The following is a 17,477-nucleotide window of genomic DNA, read 5'->3' on the forward strand; positions in this document are numbered from 1 at the left end:
ACACACACACACACACACACACACGTACGCACGATTTTTCAATAAACTCTTTTATTAATCTCAGATCAAAAATCGGCTTACGAAAGACGCTGCGAAAGCAGGAATATTAGCCACAATGGAGGCAATATATCTTTTCCTAATTCAAAGAGTTCGACGAAACATGCACGTGGTACTGTGCATGAGTCCGATCGGCAATGCTTTCAGAAACCGATTGCGACAGTATCCGTCGCTTGTCAACTGCACAACGATCGATTGGTTTCTTCCGTGGCCGCGGGAAGCCCTCCTCGAGGTCGGCAACAAATTTCTCTCGGGTCTCAATCTCGTTCTGACGATCCTTGGCGACGATAAACAGGTTTGATTCTCCCTTTTTCGTTTCGGCTTCCCACTAACCATTTTTACCAGAATAAAAATTGTGGATTTCTTTCCTTTTGTAATATTTCTCAATGTTTTTCTGTGTTCGCGTTTTTTTCCATAATTTTTCCATCATTTCGAACGACTCTCGGCCCGTAAATTCGTCCCATTAAAAAAAGTTGTTTTCGGACGAGAAAGTGGGAACTTTCGCCCGCAGAAAGTCTTCGCAGAAACGCTCATTCAGAACGCAGTTAGCTCAGAACTAGAAATTAAAAAAAAATTTCAATGAAAATTATCATTTTTGTAATTCCCTTCTTTCGGCAATGTGCATTTGCACTGAAGGAACCTCAGGGGTCCGCGACTGCACCTCAACTGCAGCCCCTGCCTGAGAGGATGCGCGATGCAGTTGCTTCGACCTTCTCTCTGATTCACGATTCCGTGGTACAATTTTCACGTAGGATGGCCACTGAAATGAAGCGTTACAATTATGTCACGCCTACGAACTTCCTCGAGCTTGTTACCCGGTACAAAGAGTACGTGATCTCATATTCCCTGAAATACTATTCGTCATACTTTGATGTTGAGTTACGTCGTGATTCGTATTCGAAGTGAGGATTATGAGATGATTCTGTGCAAAGGGCAGAAAACGCGGTGTTTTCGAAAAAAAAAAATGGGAATCATTAGTGGGATTGGACTCGGAGGTTAAAGTAGTTCGGCCGTTCGATAAAGTACGGCGAAGGTTTACTTTTTTTTGCGGTAAATGCTAGTTCAAGGTCCCTTGATAAAGATGAACGCGGTGCCGGGGCCTCTTACGGGGCAAAATTTGCAATTATTTCATTTGCAATTTTGAGTTTTTAACACGCACAATAGTATTAATTTTGAGAAAATTGTACGATCTTCGAGCTTCGGAAAAGTTTATGTCGTGAAGAAAATTTATCACAGATTCCGTTCCTTTGAAAAAAACATTAGCTTACGAGGCTTTTTGACGCGTCGAAAGCGAATGTCACTCAATATCGCGGGAATTTCATCAAATTTATTTTTGAAACTGACTCGCGTGCCTTCATTCGTCTATTAATTTTGTTGATATTAAGACTCATTACATTAAGACTTATTTTGTTAATAATTTAGACTCGAAATTAATCAACATAAAGTAGTTGCAAAATTGACTAATCGTAGAACGGCCGAATGACTTTGAAAACTTCCCAAAGATCAATTCATTTGGGAAAATCGATTTTTTTATCATTGCGATTATTGTCCGAGAATGAAGATTCGCTAGATTCGCAACAAAATATTCTTCAAAGCACGAAATCATGTTGAAGTAAAAGTTTGGGGTTGACGAATACGAGAACGCGCAATTCCGACTGTAAAATATTGTCCAATCGCAGAATGTTGACGTCGAAAAGGAGCGAGTTAGTGAAACAGGCGGACAAGCTTCGAGGTGGTTTGTTCAAGATTGACGACACGAGTGAGAAGGTACAGGAAATGACTGTTGAGTTGGGAACGACACAACAGCAGGTAATCTCGTCGACGAGAGAATGCGAGGAGTTCTTGGGTACGATAGTTAATCAGCGACGCGATGCGGACGAGACACAGAAATTAGTGACTGCTAAATCGATACGCATTACGGAGGAATCGAAAGATTGCAAAAGATTGGAGGAAATTGCTCGTGCTGATCTGGCGGTGGTCGAGCCGGCTCTGGATGAAGCGATGAAGGTCCATTTTCCCGTTTTTTCTCTCCCTCCCTCTCTGATTTTCATTCGCAATTTTAACTTCATTTCATATCGATTCGCTTTAACATGATTTTAACGTTAAGAGAATTCTCACAAATCCTATTTCTGGGACTGGCGGAGTCATTTTATTTGAATCCGATTGAAAAGAATGTCTTTTCGTTTCCAATAACATCTCTCCGAAAGCTTTTTCACTCGCGCGACCTCCTTAACGTGAATTTTTAACCGGCTTCTTTCAGCCTCGACTTACAGAGCTTCTGCACACTCGCTACATTTTTTATTCCTCGTGAAAAAAAAAAACGCTTTTCATTTTTATTTATGAGGATAAATAGCGTATTATGTATGAGGTTTTACTCTTGAAGCATTTATCCTCCGTCGAAGCAAATTCTTATATTATTCAACTCCCCTTAATCAGGCCCTCGATGCATTAAACAAGAAAGATCTCTCGGAAATCAAGTCATTTACTCGGCCTCCGGTCAAAGTGGAAATGGTAATGGAAGCAGTAATGATATTAAAAAATGCAGAGCCATCCTGGGCCGAATCAAAACGGCAGCTCGGGGACGTCAATTTTTTAAATACGGTGGGCCTCGATCATGCGTAATATTAAAATAAAAAGCCATTCGGAGCGATGCCACTCCAGCGATTCACAATTAGCTCAAACTCCCCGTCGAAGTTGAACGAGAATTACGCCCAGGCGAAACCGACTCGTGCTCGAATGTTATTTTAAATTACGCTCTTTCAGCTTCGAGACTTCGACAAAGATCACATATCCGACAAAACACTGAAAACCATTAGAAAATACACCTCCAATCCAGAGTTCGATCCCATCAAAGTTGGAGTCGTTTCTATCGCTGCTAAATCCCTCTGCATGTGGGTCATAGCCATGGAGCAGTATGGAAAACTTTACAAGTACGTGATAATGAGATCGTGGTTGTGGATACGTGCGACAAGAGCGAGAGAATAGTTGCGAAGAGTGAACAATTTTTTCAATCGAATTGTCAGTTTATCGTTGGAGAAATAGAATCGAAAGGTCTCCGGTTCAAATTTTCCTGCTTCTCTCTTTGTCACATTCTCGTACTCGAATTTTCGAGGGAGATAAAAAATTCGATGAAAATACGGAGGATAAAAAAAACAGTAATAATTTAAAGGATCCTCGGTCCTCTTCTGACCCCTCGTGAGTCGATGGTAATCGCTGTTTTTCGTATTTAAACAATGTCACTAACGATGTATACCGTTGTGAGTTTGCGAAAGATTGTTCGGACGAAGAACATCGAATTTTTCGTCCCAACTAAACTGTCTTGAGGCAAGAAGTAGGGAAACAGGAAACGAGAGAGAAAGAGAGAGAGAGAGAGCGTTTTGCATCAGCCTCATTTTACATCTCGCGCACAGAATAGTAGCTCCAAAGCGCGAGAAATTGGAAGCAGCTTTGAAATCACTTCGCCAAAAGGAGGAAGAGTTGACAGAGGCAGTAGCCCAATTACAAAAGTTACACGAAGAATTGGAGAGACTGCAGCAAATGTACGATGCGAAGATGAAGGAAAAGGAAGACCTAATTAGACTGGTAGCTTTCTTGGATGGGAGGAAAATAACTTGCACCGAAAATATACAACAGGAAGGTCGTTCGGTTAATTTCGCGCTTTGATTTAATGCTCGTTTGACAGGCTGAACTTTTGAAATTGAAATTGGAAAGAGCAGCTTTATTGGTCGACGGTTTGTCCGGGGAGCGGATACGATGGCAACAAACTGTGCACTCTCTGGGCATCGACTACGATTATCTTCCCGGTGATTGCTTAATATCCACGGCTTTTGTCAGCTATCTCGGCCCTTTTGTGTCCGGTTATCGAGAGGAATTAGTTCGGAGTTGGTGTCAAGAGGTGAGCATCATTGTTTTCCTGACAATAAACCTGAGAGCAGCCACCTTTGAGTAGACGCGATCCAGAAGCGCGATGAGTTTTCTTTGAGCTTGGAGCACAGTGCAAAACATCGTTCGCTGACACCGCAAACTCTCTTTTTAAACGATGGAGCGCAGACGCCGATGTTCGAAAAAATATAACGAAAAATACGAGTCTGTTTCGAGATTTATGAGCACGCGGTCTTTTAAAAAAGTTCAAAATCGTGGTGCTCGTGTAGTCGATGAATGGGGGAAGGAATGAGTAAAGTGAAGTTGAAACGGTCCAGTCGAAACGATCGTTTTTCAAAATATATTTTGTCAAATAAATTTGTCAATGTTCAGCATTTCTTTTAGAATTTATATTTGAATATTGAAAATAAAAGTTTTTGAATAATCTGAAATCGATTGGAAGGTCAACGACCTGGGTATTCCGCTTTCAACGAAATTCGACATAAAAGAATTCCTCGGTGATCCAGCGACGATTAGAGAATGGAAGCTCCAAGGTTTGCCGTCGGATGGTTTCAGTGCCGAGAATGGAATAATTATAACGCGAAGTTCGCGGTGGCCACTCGTAATCGATCCTCAGTGTCAAGCCATCAAGTGGATCAAGAACATGGAGGCTTCGAACGTCCGTGCCTAATTTCTCAAAATAGCATCTTCGTCCCTCCCCTCCCCTGAATTAACGAATCCTCCCGGATGCTTTAATTGAATTTTATTTACCTTTCAGGGATTAAAAGTAATCGATTTCGGGCAATCGGACTTCACTCAAATACTCAATCACGCTGTTCAATTCGGTAAGCCAGTTCTCATTAAGGACGTCGATGAAACGTTGGACTCGGTACTGAACCCAATACTGCAGCGAGCTTTCGTCACGCTGGGTACTAACCTCGACTGACATTCGATGTGAGCAGCCCTATTGGACGCCCGAAAAGACTTTCCAAGTTTCTTTTTTCAGGTGACATCGTCATGATCAAATTCAATGACAAAATGGTCAAGTACAACGATCGTTTCCGCTTGTTCATCACAACGAAACTTCCCAATCCTCACTACGCTCCTGAAGTAGCGAGCAATACGACCTTGTGCAATTTTGCCATTAAACAACAAGGTGAGATACTTGAGATTGCAAAATCTCAGGAAATATCGTACTGAGGTTCAAATCCGCGTCTGCTCAGCTTTAAGGGGGGCACCCCGTGTGGCAGCCGGATTTGAGGGGGTTTTTTCGCGACGAGGAAAAAGAGCATTTTTATTTGTAAAACTGTGGCTGTCGCCTGGACTAAAATCACACGGGAATATTAAAAATTGAAGAATTTTCGTACTTTTAAACATTTTCGATAATTGAAATTTCGCGTTTCAAGCCACGAAAATCTTTAAATTTTCAATATTACTGTAAAATTAACCCCATAAAATCCAGCTGCCTCACAGGCTGAGTCCCTTAAGTTCATTCGATATTTCGATGCGAGGACACTTGGTTAAGCTTCGAACGTACTTTGCACCGGAGCATCTGAGTCACTCAGCTCCGAGTTTGATTACATTTTTTTATTATTTTTCCGGCACATCACACAGAGCGCTGAGTTACCGAGGTAAAAACGGTCCCTTCGGTCGGTTGATCTCCCAGGTGCACAGAGGAGACAATAGTTCCATTCCCATTTGATGTGATCAGTCATGATGTTCTGTTTTTTGCAGGCCTTGAAGCACAACTCTTGGCGATAGTGGTGAGAAAAGAAAAACCACAGCTGGAAGAACAGAAGGACACTCTGGTTCTTACGATTGCTAATGGCAAGAGAACTCTCAAAGAACTCGAAGACAAAATTTTATAGTAAGAAGTATTTATTTCGCTTTTGTTTCGCGAGCGTGCTTTGACGAGGGGACGACGAGGCTGGCGTTTATTTAATTGGATCATTTAGGAAGAGCGTTTGTCCGTGTTTCACAATGAATTGAAAGGAGTTAGCGACTCGTATTTAATTAATGTTGCACGGATTAGAGTTTCCTCGACACTTTCAACGTCCATCATTATTCGAGGATTAACCAAACTCGTAGTATATTCAAGCTGCGTTTTATTCTCCCGATCAGCTTGTTGAGCGCTACGTCCGGCTCCCTCCTCGACGACTTGGACCTGCTCAACACGCTCCAAACGTCGAAAAGCACGTGCATTTCCGTCGAGGAATCATTGGAAACGACGGAAAATATGGAAATTGAAATCGATCGAGCTCGCGAAGCCTACCGACCTTGCTCCAAGCGCGCAGCTATTTTGTTCTTCGTTCTCAACGACATGAGCTGCATCGATCCCATGTATCAATTCTCCCTCGATTCCTACATCAATATCTTCAACGTTTCCATCGAGCGGAGTCCCAAAATCGCGGACCTCGATGAGAGAATTGAGGCGCTCAATGAGTTTCATACTTACGCGGTTTACAAGTGAGTTCTTTTTGCCCCCTCGTAGCTGATTTTGTCGAAAGTAATTTTAGTCGGAAAAAGGCCACTTTTGCGCAACTCTCTTCGCAGGAACACTTGCCGAGGACTCTTCGAACACCACAAACTTTTGTTCTCCTTCCACATGTGCATCAAAATACTCGAGGACCAGAATAAAATAAACCCGAGTGAATACGATTTCCTACTGAGGGGGGGAATCGTTCTCGACCGCGAAAATCAACCGGATAATCCAGTGAGAAACTGGTTGCCGGATGAAGCGTGGGACAATATAATAGCGTTCGATAAACTGCCTGGTTTCCATGGAATCATTTCCTCCTTTGAACAGTTTCCGCGAGATTGGCACGCTTGGTTAGTTTTCCCAGCGGCGGAGCTCTTAGTGCTGATCAGCATCAATCAATACATTAACTGTGTCTTACTGGAACTGGCGAGGGGGGGGGGGGGGGGGGGGAAGGAGCAAACAGTCTTCCGACTGTGGCCAAAACCGTAATTGTCGAATCAACTAAAACTTTTTCACTATTTTTGAGAGGACTTTTGGCGCTGAATTTTGTTCATTAAATCGACGAGGAATTATTCCTCACAATCTTCGCCATAAATGTCCTCGCAGGATTGAACAGCTTTAACGCTGCAATTGGCGAAATTCGAGTTTAGTTGAGCAAATAGTCGTTCGATGTAGAGCCTTGGCTCGGCCAAAAGTTATTTCATTGTCGGAGATGAAAAGATTTGAAAAAATAGCGAGTCGTTCGAGAGTTACAAGCGCGCGTTAAATGCCCCGGGTCATAAAGACCCGTGGCGCAGTAAGACGGGATTAAGGATCAATGATCGTTCCAGGTACATGAGCCCCGAGCCCGAGAGTAAAACTCTGGTCGGTGAGTGGGAGGAAAATAGCAATGAATTTCAAAAGATGCTCTTCGTTCGGAGCTGCCGATTGGATCGATTGTCCTTCTGCATAACAACATTCATTGTTCACAATGTTGGACGGAAATTCGTCGACCCACCGGTTCTGGATATCAAGGAAGTTTTAGACGTCTCCGTGGCACAGTCTCCCCTCATTTTCGTCTTATCTCCCGGTGTCGATCCGACTAATGCATTGATGCAGCTTGTCGAGAATGAGAACATGCGCGGACGCTTTATGTCTCTGTCACTCGGGCAAGGCCAAGCCCCAATTGCAACGAGGTTAACACGTTTTTATTCTCCATATTCGCTACACCAATAAACTATGCTCTTTGCCTCCTCGCCGCGAACGACCCGATAATAAAGTATTTTACTGCTTTAACTTTTTCGCGAGCTTCTAAATTTCATTTAATTCCTAAGGAATAGCGTTGTCACGATTTTTTCGTTTTTCATTCTTTTTCTCAGCTTCGAAATGAATCAAGTCGTTGTTAAGTTTGCCGAAAGCAATTCCTTGTACGAAGTGCGTAACCACCATGTCGTAATGTTTTATAATAGAATGATACAAATCGGGGCGAAGGAAGGATCTTGGGTGTTCCTGGCGAACTGCCATCTGTCGTTGAGCTGGATGCCAAAGCTTGACAAAATCGTTGATATTCTCGGGGCGAGCAAAGCGCTTCATCCTAAATTCAGGTACAATTACGCTCCAGTTATTAGCAACTAAGTTTTATCATCGTCATTTTTTCGTAGCTCCGCGGCACAATGCTGATAAACAAATAATCGAGACTCTGATATCTCTGTCGGTTTAATTGTTGCATCCGAAATAACGCGCGAACGAAAGTTCCACGATCAGCGGTCCGCAGTATTTGTTCCAGAGCAGTTAAAACATTTTTCAAAAGTTTGGCTAACTGCAAACACTCGTGAAGCGCCACCAAATTTTATGTTTGTTCGATGATCCTCCAGGCTTTGGCTAAGCTCAAGTCCAACACCGCACTTTCCAATATCAATACTTCAAGCCGGAATAAAAATGACCACCGAACCACCCAAAGGATTAAAGGCCAATATGAAACGTCTTTACGGTTTAATGACCGAGAGCTTGTTCGATGTTTGTCAGGCTAAAGGAAAGTACAAGAAATTGTTCTTCAGTCTCGTTTTCTTCCACTCGATCCTTCTCGAGCGTAAAAAGTTTCAACAACTCGGCTGGAACGTTATTTACAGTTTCAACGATTCGGATTTCGAGGTACACGAGACTTTTGTCGTTGTTTCAACCTTTTCCGGGCAGCTTTTCTATATACAGGATCGTCAATCTTTGCACTCCCCAAAGTTACTTTTACCCTCTCAAAAATTAATTCCCAGCAACAATCGCATTTTTTTTCTCCTAAATACCAAAAAAATGAATAAACCTTCGCTAGAATCGAGAGCGCAAAATCTTGGAATAAAATTAATCCGATTCCTCCGTGCGCTCAGGTGTCAGAAAATTTGTTACAAACGTACCTCGACGAGTACGCCGAGACCCCTTGGGAGTCTTTGAAATACATGATCGCCGAGGTGTGTTACGGAGGTCACGTTACTGACAATTGGGACCGGCGGCTCCTGCTGGCTTACGTTCAACAGTACTTCAACGAGGAAGTTTTGACTTCTCCGTATTACAGGCTGTCCTCACTAGCCACTTATTACGTGCCTCGTGACGGCTCCCTGGAATCTTACAGGGACTTTATAACGATGCTACCGACGTCTGATAAACCGGAGGCATTTGGTCAGCACGCGAACGCCTACGTAGCATCGCTCATCACCGATACTAAAATCATGTTTCAGACTCTCATGAGCTTGCAAATTGAAGTTTACGCGGGTGACGAAGACTCGGGCAAGGCGGATAAGGCAAGAAAAATTTATCATTTAAATTGGTGCGCGATTAAACGATGATTCCTCGTCGTGCTTTTCGCCTCCGTTTCCACTCCCCCGCATACTTTTAACCTCTTTTTCAATGTAAAATGGAGTTGGAACGGGAACGCGATGATGGCATTTATTTAAAGGGGATATTTAGTCGGGCGTTTATTGTCGGTAATACCGCGATAAAAGCAGCAGGCTCTCTCTCTCTCTCTCTCTCTCTCTCTCGCCAGAGAGCTGGAAGCAATGAACAACAGTGCTGCGATCTCATTACAGATAATGCAGTTAGTAGTTGACATGGCATCAAAGATTCCAGAATGCATAGATTACGAGAGCACTGAAAAGCTAATGGGCCCCAATAAGAGCCCCCTCGATGTAGTCCTTCTGCAAGAGATCACCTGCTACAATGGATTGTTGATGAAAGCTCGAAGCAGTCTGACGGATTTGGAAGGAGCGATAAAGGGTTTGGTCCTGATGACCGACGAATTAGAAAATGTATTCACGTGCATGTACGAAGCCCGAGTTCCTGCCGCTTGGCTGACTGCGTATCCATCTCTAAAGCCCCTCGGATCTTGGACGAGGGATTTCATCAGTCGAGTTGAACATTTCGCGAGCTGGGCTCAAACAACTCACCCGCCTCTCCTGTTCTGGCTCTCAGCGTACATTTTTCCAACTGGATTTCTCACTGCTGTTCTACAGACTTTCGCGAGGCTCTCGAATCTCCCGATTGATTTACTGTCATGGGAATTTAATGTCATCGCGATTGAAGGGAGCGCCATTGTTGAAGCACCTACGGTAACCTACTCTGCTTCCCGCTGTGTTCCACTATTCTATTTGAACTTCTAGCTGCTTGTAAGACTTTAAACTACCCCCGAACCTTTTCTCGAGTAAAATCTTTCGTATTCCAAGCGTTTTTCCTCATATTTCATGCACAAAATAAGAGCATCCCGCCGAATTGTTTTGTCCTGATTTTGTCGAGGAAGCCGAGTCTCCCGGCCTGTTTTTACCCTCGCTCCTTCTTGCCGCGGGTCTCTCTGACCCAGTAAACTTTGCACGTAGCCTGCCTCCCGACGGAATGACTATTTTTCCCTCGATTTTTTCCCCACCGACCCCTCGAGTTTCGTATACATGTTGAAAAGCGTTTTATCCCGCTGTGTACTCCGAGTTCGAAAGCATCCAGCAGCATCTTCGTTTCACGTGAAAAAAAAAAAAAAGAAAACGCTTCGCGGCCCGGGCCAAAGTGCCCCAACGAGAGCAACCGAGGGCTCAGACCCCACTAAGGCCGTCCTACAAATCCACGAGGCATTTCAATCCAGCCCCTGCGAGAATATACTTTCTTATTTTTGCCTCTCGTAGGAGGGTGTCTACGTCAAATCGATTTTCCTCGAAGGAGCGGGATGGGACAAGCAGTCCGGTTGTCTCGTGGAGCCCTCACCCATGCAGCTCATCACCGGCATGCCTGTCATTCATTTTCGACCGGTGGAAACACTGAAGAAGAAAACAAAAGGTAATCACGATCGACGAATGCTGGGCACAGAAGATTACAAAACCACTATAAATTCTCATGGAAACGAATATCACCGAATTTTCAATCTCAACGTTTCAGGAATGTACAATTGCCCGTGCTATTACTACCCGGACAGAGCCGGTGGCGCGGGTCGGCCATCCTTCGTTGTAGCGGTTGATTTGAAATGTGGTTCCGAAGCTGCCGATCATTGGATCAAACGTGGGACAGCCCTCCTGCTGAGTCTTGCCGAGTGATTCTAATTGCGTTTAGTTACGTTTACCGTTTTCACCCTATTTTCATCATTCGTGACGTGTAATCCGTTGCTTCAGTGTTTATCAAACAGCATTTCTCGCGCGGTTCTATTGTTCGACGTTATTGAATAAAAGCCTCTGGGCTAGCCTCCGGAATATTGAATATCGTCCTGTCGTTCAAAGTAAATACGAATTGACCGATTCGAGGCGGAGGGGAACTAAAAACTGTGCATAAAAATTACGTCGATTCGGAGTGCCTTTGCCTCGTTCGCGCGAACCAACATTCCAACCTCCCGTTAATAATTTTACAGAGAGGAGCCCGCAAAGCCGAGAAAACTTGGAACGGAACAAATTTTGAAGTTTCGCCAATCTCGAAGACACTCCCTAAGCTCATCCAGCATCCGTGCGTCTGTGTGTGTGTGTGTATGTGTGTGTTTCCGGATAAAAAGATTGACGGAGTAGAAAACATAAGCGGTGGGGAAGTGTAAAATAAAAATATTGTACGCGATTTGACGTTTTCTAAGCACAAGAACGTGGCGCGGCTGGAAGAAGAATTATGGCAACTTCCCAGTTATCGCCTGCAGTTCTTCTCGTCTTACTCGTTGTAAATGTACACGTCGTCCAACACAGCTCGCCAAATCCAAATTGTCACGTTTCCACCGAGTCGACCGTAACGATGGCACAATTTTCCAAGCGCCTAGCTGCTCTTCTTCCACTGTACGTGCACTTGCGAGTGTCTGCCTTTCCTTCTGGCTCTCACATACACACCCGGATGAAACAGGACTCTTATAGAAACACGTTTAGTACTCGCATTGCCCAAATACCTATCCATAATTCAAAGACGACCTCCTCAAAAATATCATTTTCGAGTCTCAGCACGTATAAAACCTGCAAATACCTTATACAATCATATGCTCTTCAGGTACCGCAAGCGTGTAAATAATGCAACCTCGAAATAGCTATTTGTCCTTGTCAAATTGAAAATACACCGAGAAACATTCAAATCGGCACTTCATTATTTCCCTTTTTCCGCGGCACGAAGCTACTCGAACCGCAGTGCTCTCGATTTCAGCCCCGAGGATCCTGTCTTCGCGGGGTGGATAGAGTTCGGGGTGTCAAACAACCAAATTGTGTGGAACGGTCGATATTTCGAAATTTCAAAAGTTGTCATATCAGATTCGAGAAAAATAAGTGATTCGGAATCCTTATTTCCGATCGTCCGTTCCAGCAGATTACGTGTTTAATCGAATATTCCTTCTTTGAGTTCGCATTTACTCGAAAATATATATTTCGCGATGGTTTTTATTTCGAGTGCGATTTTAACAGACCAAACGAACGTCAAAAGTTCATATTTTCGAATCGAAAATGGAGAGTTCTTGTTTTAAAGACAGACCAGAATGTAGGGAAAAATCGAAAGTGAATATTTCGAGCCGATAAAAGTTAGACACGCGGAATAGCGATGGCTCGAAACGGCGAAAGTCAAAGTGCGGCGATGTTTGAAATTGGAGATCACCAGTCTGAGTAAGTGTACTTTGAGCTCCGCTGCGTTTCTTTATTTTCATCGATCGACTTTCCAACGTTTCGCTATTTTGACAGTTCGACTTTTTCGTCTTTCAGTATTTCAACCTCAGTCAGTAATATTTAGTCTTTCGTTATTGTATTTTCGAAATTATCAATATTCGCAGTATTGCTGATCGTAGTAATTTATGAATCGAAAGAGCGGTATATTCGAATTTCCCAAAAAATCGATATTTCAGTAGTCCCTATGAGCGATTATTACATTCTATTTTCGACGTAAAGGTGCGGCAAACCTCGTATAGTTTCCAATTTATTTATTTTCGACATTCGAAGCTCTGGTCGAATCGATCTGTCTCGATATTATCATTCAAAGTTTATAAACTCGAGATGTTACCTGTTCGAAATTTAAGTAATTCTAACATTTTATCCCCGCAGCCCTTTCGAAGCTTCGAGCCGTTGGTTCATATAGGCGGGAATACAAAATGAGTAACCGCAATAATGGGAATTTTCTTCTCGAGCGTAGATTTGAGTGAAAAACGAACGTTGCGGAGATTCGTCGTAATCGGATGTATCGATCAGCAATAAATACTTTAAGTCACGTTTCGTTTTAGGGTCTTGCAGCAGAGTCGTTGACGCTGTTCCACGCTCGTGTTTTTTTTTTCTTTTTTTTTTTTTTTCTTTCTTTCTTTCCATAAAGAGAAACAGTTGCACGATTGGTCTTTCTCGTTGGTAGAAACTGTAACGGGGCACGTTTATTGAGCACTCGATGCCAGCTGAGCAGGCAAGAAAAAGTGGTTCACACCTCGGCTCGCTCGCTCGACGCGTGTCAAGCTCAAGTTGGGCCAAGTGATACGAAATGTTTTAATCAATAGGTGCATGTAAGGTGGAAGAAAAGCGCGTTAAGGGGGCGGGTGCACGAGGATATGGAAAATATAATACGTCGTTAGTTCGTGATGAAGGGGCGGGGGGGGGGGGGGGAGGAGGTAGAAAAGAGAGATATGAAAATAGGAAGTAACGAGATTTCAGTAATTGGAGGAAACATGAGAAATGGTTATGATCCACGAGTTTGAATAACCAGCGATGTTAATTAGAGGTACGTACAAGCCGAGGATCCTTTTGAAAAGTTGCTCTTCGTGGGTTTTGAATCTCGAAGGCTTAGAGAGAGCGTACCGAGTGGGTTTGGGTCGGGGGGTTTAGTTGTACACATTGAACTGAATAAAAGAGAGCTCCGCCGATGGAGAGCGAAAGACGCGAAGCTAACGACTAACTCTGAAAGGACCTGCTCTCGGTGCATCATTCTCCTGTGCGGTACAGAGTCCGCGTGCGGCAGCATGTTATGAAATGCTCCTGGGGCAGCGTCTATGAAAAGGAACGAAATAATAAAAAGAAGTGATTTGCACCGGGCGTGCAGCGGCTTCGAATTGTGCGAGGCTCCAGTCCACAATGAAACGCGCTCTCGGCCAATAACCTTTGCACTTTATGCGTTTTCGTATATACACCACCAATTTTGGGGAATATCGTTTGCTCGTTTGCGTGGAATTGCGTTGTTAACGAATATACCGAACGGCGCGTGTACGCGTCACTGGGATTCGCGTGTTTCTCGAGTGGCCCCTCCGCGCGGAGCGATCTTCCATCAATAATGAAACGTAGGCTCCGCCGGTCCTTTCGTCTTTCTCTCGTGCGGGGACCGACCGACCGATCTCAAGAGCCTCTCCTCCTCTCTGTATTAACGCTAAACTGAAGCGGCGCGCGTGCACTGCATTAAAGTTTACCTCAAGCAAGTTCTTTCTTATCATAATCGCATTTGGGGATAATGGAGCAAGGATAATTTGTTATCGCAGCATGTCATGGGGCGCAGAAACTTTTTAAATTACACTTCGTTTTTCGCTGAAGAAAACTTTATTTCATCCAGCTCCGTTTCCACTGCCACCACCATCGCCAGCCCTCCAAAAAATATGAGGATAGTTGGACACTCACTTCGTATATATGAAAACCGGCATAATATTTTTCTAACCATTATTCTTTCCTCTCAGATTGCATGTGCTTTCTCTCTCGCTTAACCCGGAAGATATCAGATAGGGAGGCTGTCTACTTTGGGAATGTCCGACCCCTCGGTATATGCAGGCTGTCCTGCTCTCCCCGTCCTCTTTCTTCTCCCTTTCCTCTTTTACTTTGGGCTCTTATATCATCCTCCAAACTCTTGAATGGAGCATGCCACATTCTTGCTTCTCGAGCTACTGTTTTGAATGCGCTGATCGTTTTCAAACTTTATACTGTCTTTTGCTTTGTTCTCCTTTATGCTCGTATCTTCCGTAAATAACATCTCCTTCACGATAATCTCATTCCTTTTTTCGTCTCTCTCACTTACTCGTATTGTCTCCGGAATTTTTAGCACGCGAGCGCAGCCACTCTTTTTCGAGCGCGTTCTTCCGCTTCCTCGAGGGCTCGCTTGCCTCGATGGGGCTTTCACCGCGGGGGGAAAATCAGGCGTTTATCTCAGTCTTTTTTTCGCTCATATTCTCAAGCGTTCCGAGCGCGTTTTGATAGCCGTAATTTGTTGTTGGAATCCCTACTGAATCGTCCCTCGGTAAACAGGGAGCCTCGGCGAAGTGCAGCGCGTTCGGAAGGATTCCTTCGGTTTGTTGTGCGTCGAGAGGGGGGAGGGGAAAAATCACAAAGTTTCTTAATCAATCGGAGTGCAGCTACCGCAGAAATTCGACTGAAACTTCGAATCGCGCGTCCTCCGAGTCAGCCTCGAGATACTCCCCGGTTCCTTGTCGATATTCTTCGCGTCAAAAAGCCGCCCGTTCCACGCTCCGCGCTCACCTCTCCCTGCAACCCCCTGCCCCCCTGATCAGTCCCGAATCAGCGATCTACCAGCGCTCCAAGGTGGAGCGCTGCAAAATGAGCCCGAAAAATCTTGCCTCGTTGCAGGCGACGCTCGCTCGGTGTCAACGGGCCCAACGTTACTCGACTTCGGAGCCGGTTAAAAATGATGCAACAAACGACCAATAATGTCTCAGCCCCAGCCAACTCCCTGACAATATTTCAAAGATGTGAGAGATCGAGTGACGAGAAGCTCCGTCGCAGCATCCGCCCTGCTTCGTCTTACGATTTATATGCGCCGCTGAAAAAACAAAAAATAAACGAAAAAAGGGTGTAGCCGAGTATTGGTACGGCGCAATCTCATATAAAACCTACTACGCATTTGTCAGCGTCAAATACTACTCGGAGGAGTAAGTTGGGGAAGGAGATATCGAAGGTGCTATTACTGCAGTGAGTTTTGGATGCTGTACGATCACGAAAGTTGCACGTACGTACACAAGAATAGTGCGCAACATATCTTATGATGTATGCGACGAAAGTGCAAGATTTTTCACGACGCGGCCGCAGTGGACTGTGACAACGGGAATTGAAATTTTTCCACCACAATAGTCAGAAAAGTGTGTATGAGTTTGGAAAAATGACGGCGTGGAGGAGGGAACAACTCTTGATAGGATATACTCGCGGCATGTGTGCATTCGGCTCGCTCTGCTGTGCTAGGTATGAAAAGCGGAAGAGCTTGAAAATACGCGATCTCCGGCGCCAGGAAAGCGCGATGACGATAAGCAGATAAATAAAGCAAAAGCCATTTCGGTGAATACGAGATTGGGAAAAGGAGAGCGCGCCAAGAAACAGAAAAACAGAGAAAATAATGTTACGTGGATAAACCGCGTAAGGTGAATATGCGAACAGCCAGAATAACACACACCGCGCACACTCGACCAATTCATCTCGTCTCCGGGTCTATTTTCAACATTTTCTCACCTTATTTCCCGACGCTCTCTGTTACAATGAAAAGCGCTGTAAACGATCAAAGGACTGGGGAACTCTTGTCAAATGTTTTTTCTTCATTTTTTGCAAATTTTTGCAAACTGTCGATTCGGAAACGGAGGTATATGATAAAACGGTTCGGGTCTTGTCGAACAAAAATCGCTTCTCAGTTTTCTTCCTGGTTTTGTGATTTATGTCAGAGCGGTTTATCCCCCGAACTGGAGTTTCAAAAAACCTTGAGGCTCGAAGGCTCGAGGTTTTCTTACTCTTAGAACAATTAGACGAACATTCTCCCCGGTTTCTCTAACTTTGACGTTTTTTTCGATTGTTTTTTTTATGAGTGAATTATTACGTTGAAGATCGAACCTCACGTTCGCTTATTTCGGCATTATTTCTGCATTTTCTTTCTCCTTGGCTCGGCCCATTCCCGTCACAGCCTTTTTATTAATACTTTTCTCTTGATCCATTTCCCATCGTGTTTTCCCTTTGCGCTCTCTAATGCGATTTTTAACATAAAAAACTACTGCATTTTATTCGCCAGGGACGAATGAAATTTGGGGTTCACTCAGTGATGGATCTCCGATTAATTAATGGCTTGTAATTTCATTCGCCACGAGATAAGTTGAATAAATGTATTTACAGTTTCGAATTAATGACTCTGACATTGATTTAAAGTGATAATATATATTGAATTGGGAAGTAAAAATCGTCACAATTTAGACCCCCGTAAAATACGACCGTACGGACATGACCTACGTTAAAAATCGTGATTGGATTGCATGCATCGAGAAACGTGTATTTTTATAAAAAACCAATGAATTTCCCTCTACCTCCGCGGTACACGTTTACGCGACTTTTCATTATTCCAACTTTTGATCTCGCGCTTGTTTCCAGGAACTTTGGGAAGCTAAACGCTCGGGGTTTTCTTTTCTTTTTCAAAGCTAGTTTAATAAATGTAAACCTGGGGAAAAAACGTGCAGCGAAGAGTCAGAAAAACGCGAACGTGCGTACAGAGCCTGCGGCGAGAAAGCTGGAAACGTGGAAAATTTTGATCGTAAAAACTCGCCCATTCAATTTCGATTCGCCGGTGAGTTGCGGACGATTGGGAAAAAAAAATGCCGTTTTAAAATAGAATTATACGGTGTTATCGTGCCGGTAAAAACGAACTGCGGAACGACTGTAATGTATGTAACCGCGAAGCGCAGCGCGGCGCA

The 17,477-nt window shown here is 44.0% G+C and overlaps 1 protein-coding gene across 1 annotated transcript in view; it reads left to right on the forward strand.

Annotated features, from left to right (window-relative positions):
• kl-2 (dynein heavy chain 2, axonemal kl-2) overlaps positions 1 to 11,875 on the forward strand; it is a 58,050-nt gene extending 46,175 nt beyond the window's left edge. The window contains exons 46-65 of the mRNA XM_043421825.1: positions 65 to 352; positions 703 to 884; positions 1,737 to 2,064; positions 2,494 to 2,658; positions 2,821 to 2,987; positions 3,468 to 3,639; positions 3,740 to 3,964; positions 4,382 to 4,597; positions 4,697 to 4,837; positions 4,912 to 5,074; positions 5,653 to 5,785; positions 6,040 to 6,384; positions 6,472 to 6,747; positions 7,228 to 7,572; positions 7,846 to 7,980; positions 8,251 to 8,527; positions 8,755 to 9,165; positions 9,451 to 9,969; positions 10,534 to 10,681; positions 10,781 to 11,875. Of these exons, the coding sequence (XP_043277760.1) occupies positions 65 to 352; positions 703 to 884; positions 1,737 to 2,064; positions 2,494 to 2,658; positions 2,821 to 2,987; positions 3,468 to 3,639; positions 3,740 to 3,964; positions 4,382 to 4,597; positions 4,697 to 4,837; positions 4,912 to 5,074; positions 5,653 to 5,785; positions 6,040 to 6,384; positions 6,472 to 6,747; positions 7,228 to 7,572; positions 7,846 to 7,980; positions 8,251 to 8,527; positions 8,755 to 9,165; positions 9,451 to 9,969; positions 10,534 to 10,681; positions 10,781 to 10,935 (4,791 nt within the window). The 3' untranslated portion in view covers positions 10,936 to 11,875. The remainder of the gene's footprint in view (positions 1 to 64; positions 353 to 702; positions 885 to 1,736; positions 2,065 to 2,493; positions 2,659 to 2,820; positions 2,988 to 3,467; positions 3,640 to 3,739; positions 3,965 to 4,381; positions 4,598 to 4,696; positions 4,838 to 4,911; positions 5,075 to 5,652; positions 5,786 to 6,039; positions 6,385 to 6,471; positions 6,748 to 7,227; positions 7,573 to 7,845; positions 7,981 to 8,250; positions 8,528 to 8,754; positions 9,166 to 9,450; positions 9,970 to 10,533; positions 10,682 to 10,780) is intronic.
• The last annotated feature ends 5,602 nt before the right edge of the window (positions 11,876 to 17,477 follow it).

This window comes from Venturia canescens, chromosome 6 (assembly GCF_019457755.1).
Source record: "Venturia canescens isolate UGA chromosome 6, ASM1945775v1, whole genome shotgun sequence".
Taxonomy (NCBI): Eukaryota; Metazoa; Arthropoda; class Insecta; order Hymenoptera; family Ichneumonidae; genus Venturia; species Venturia canescens.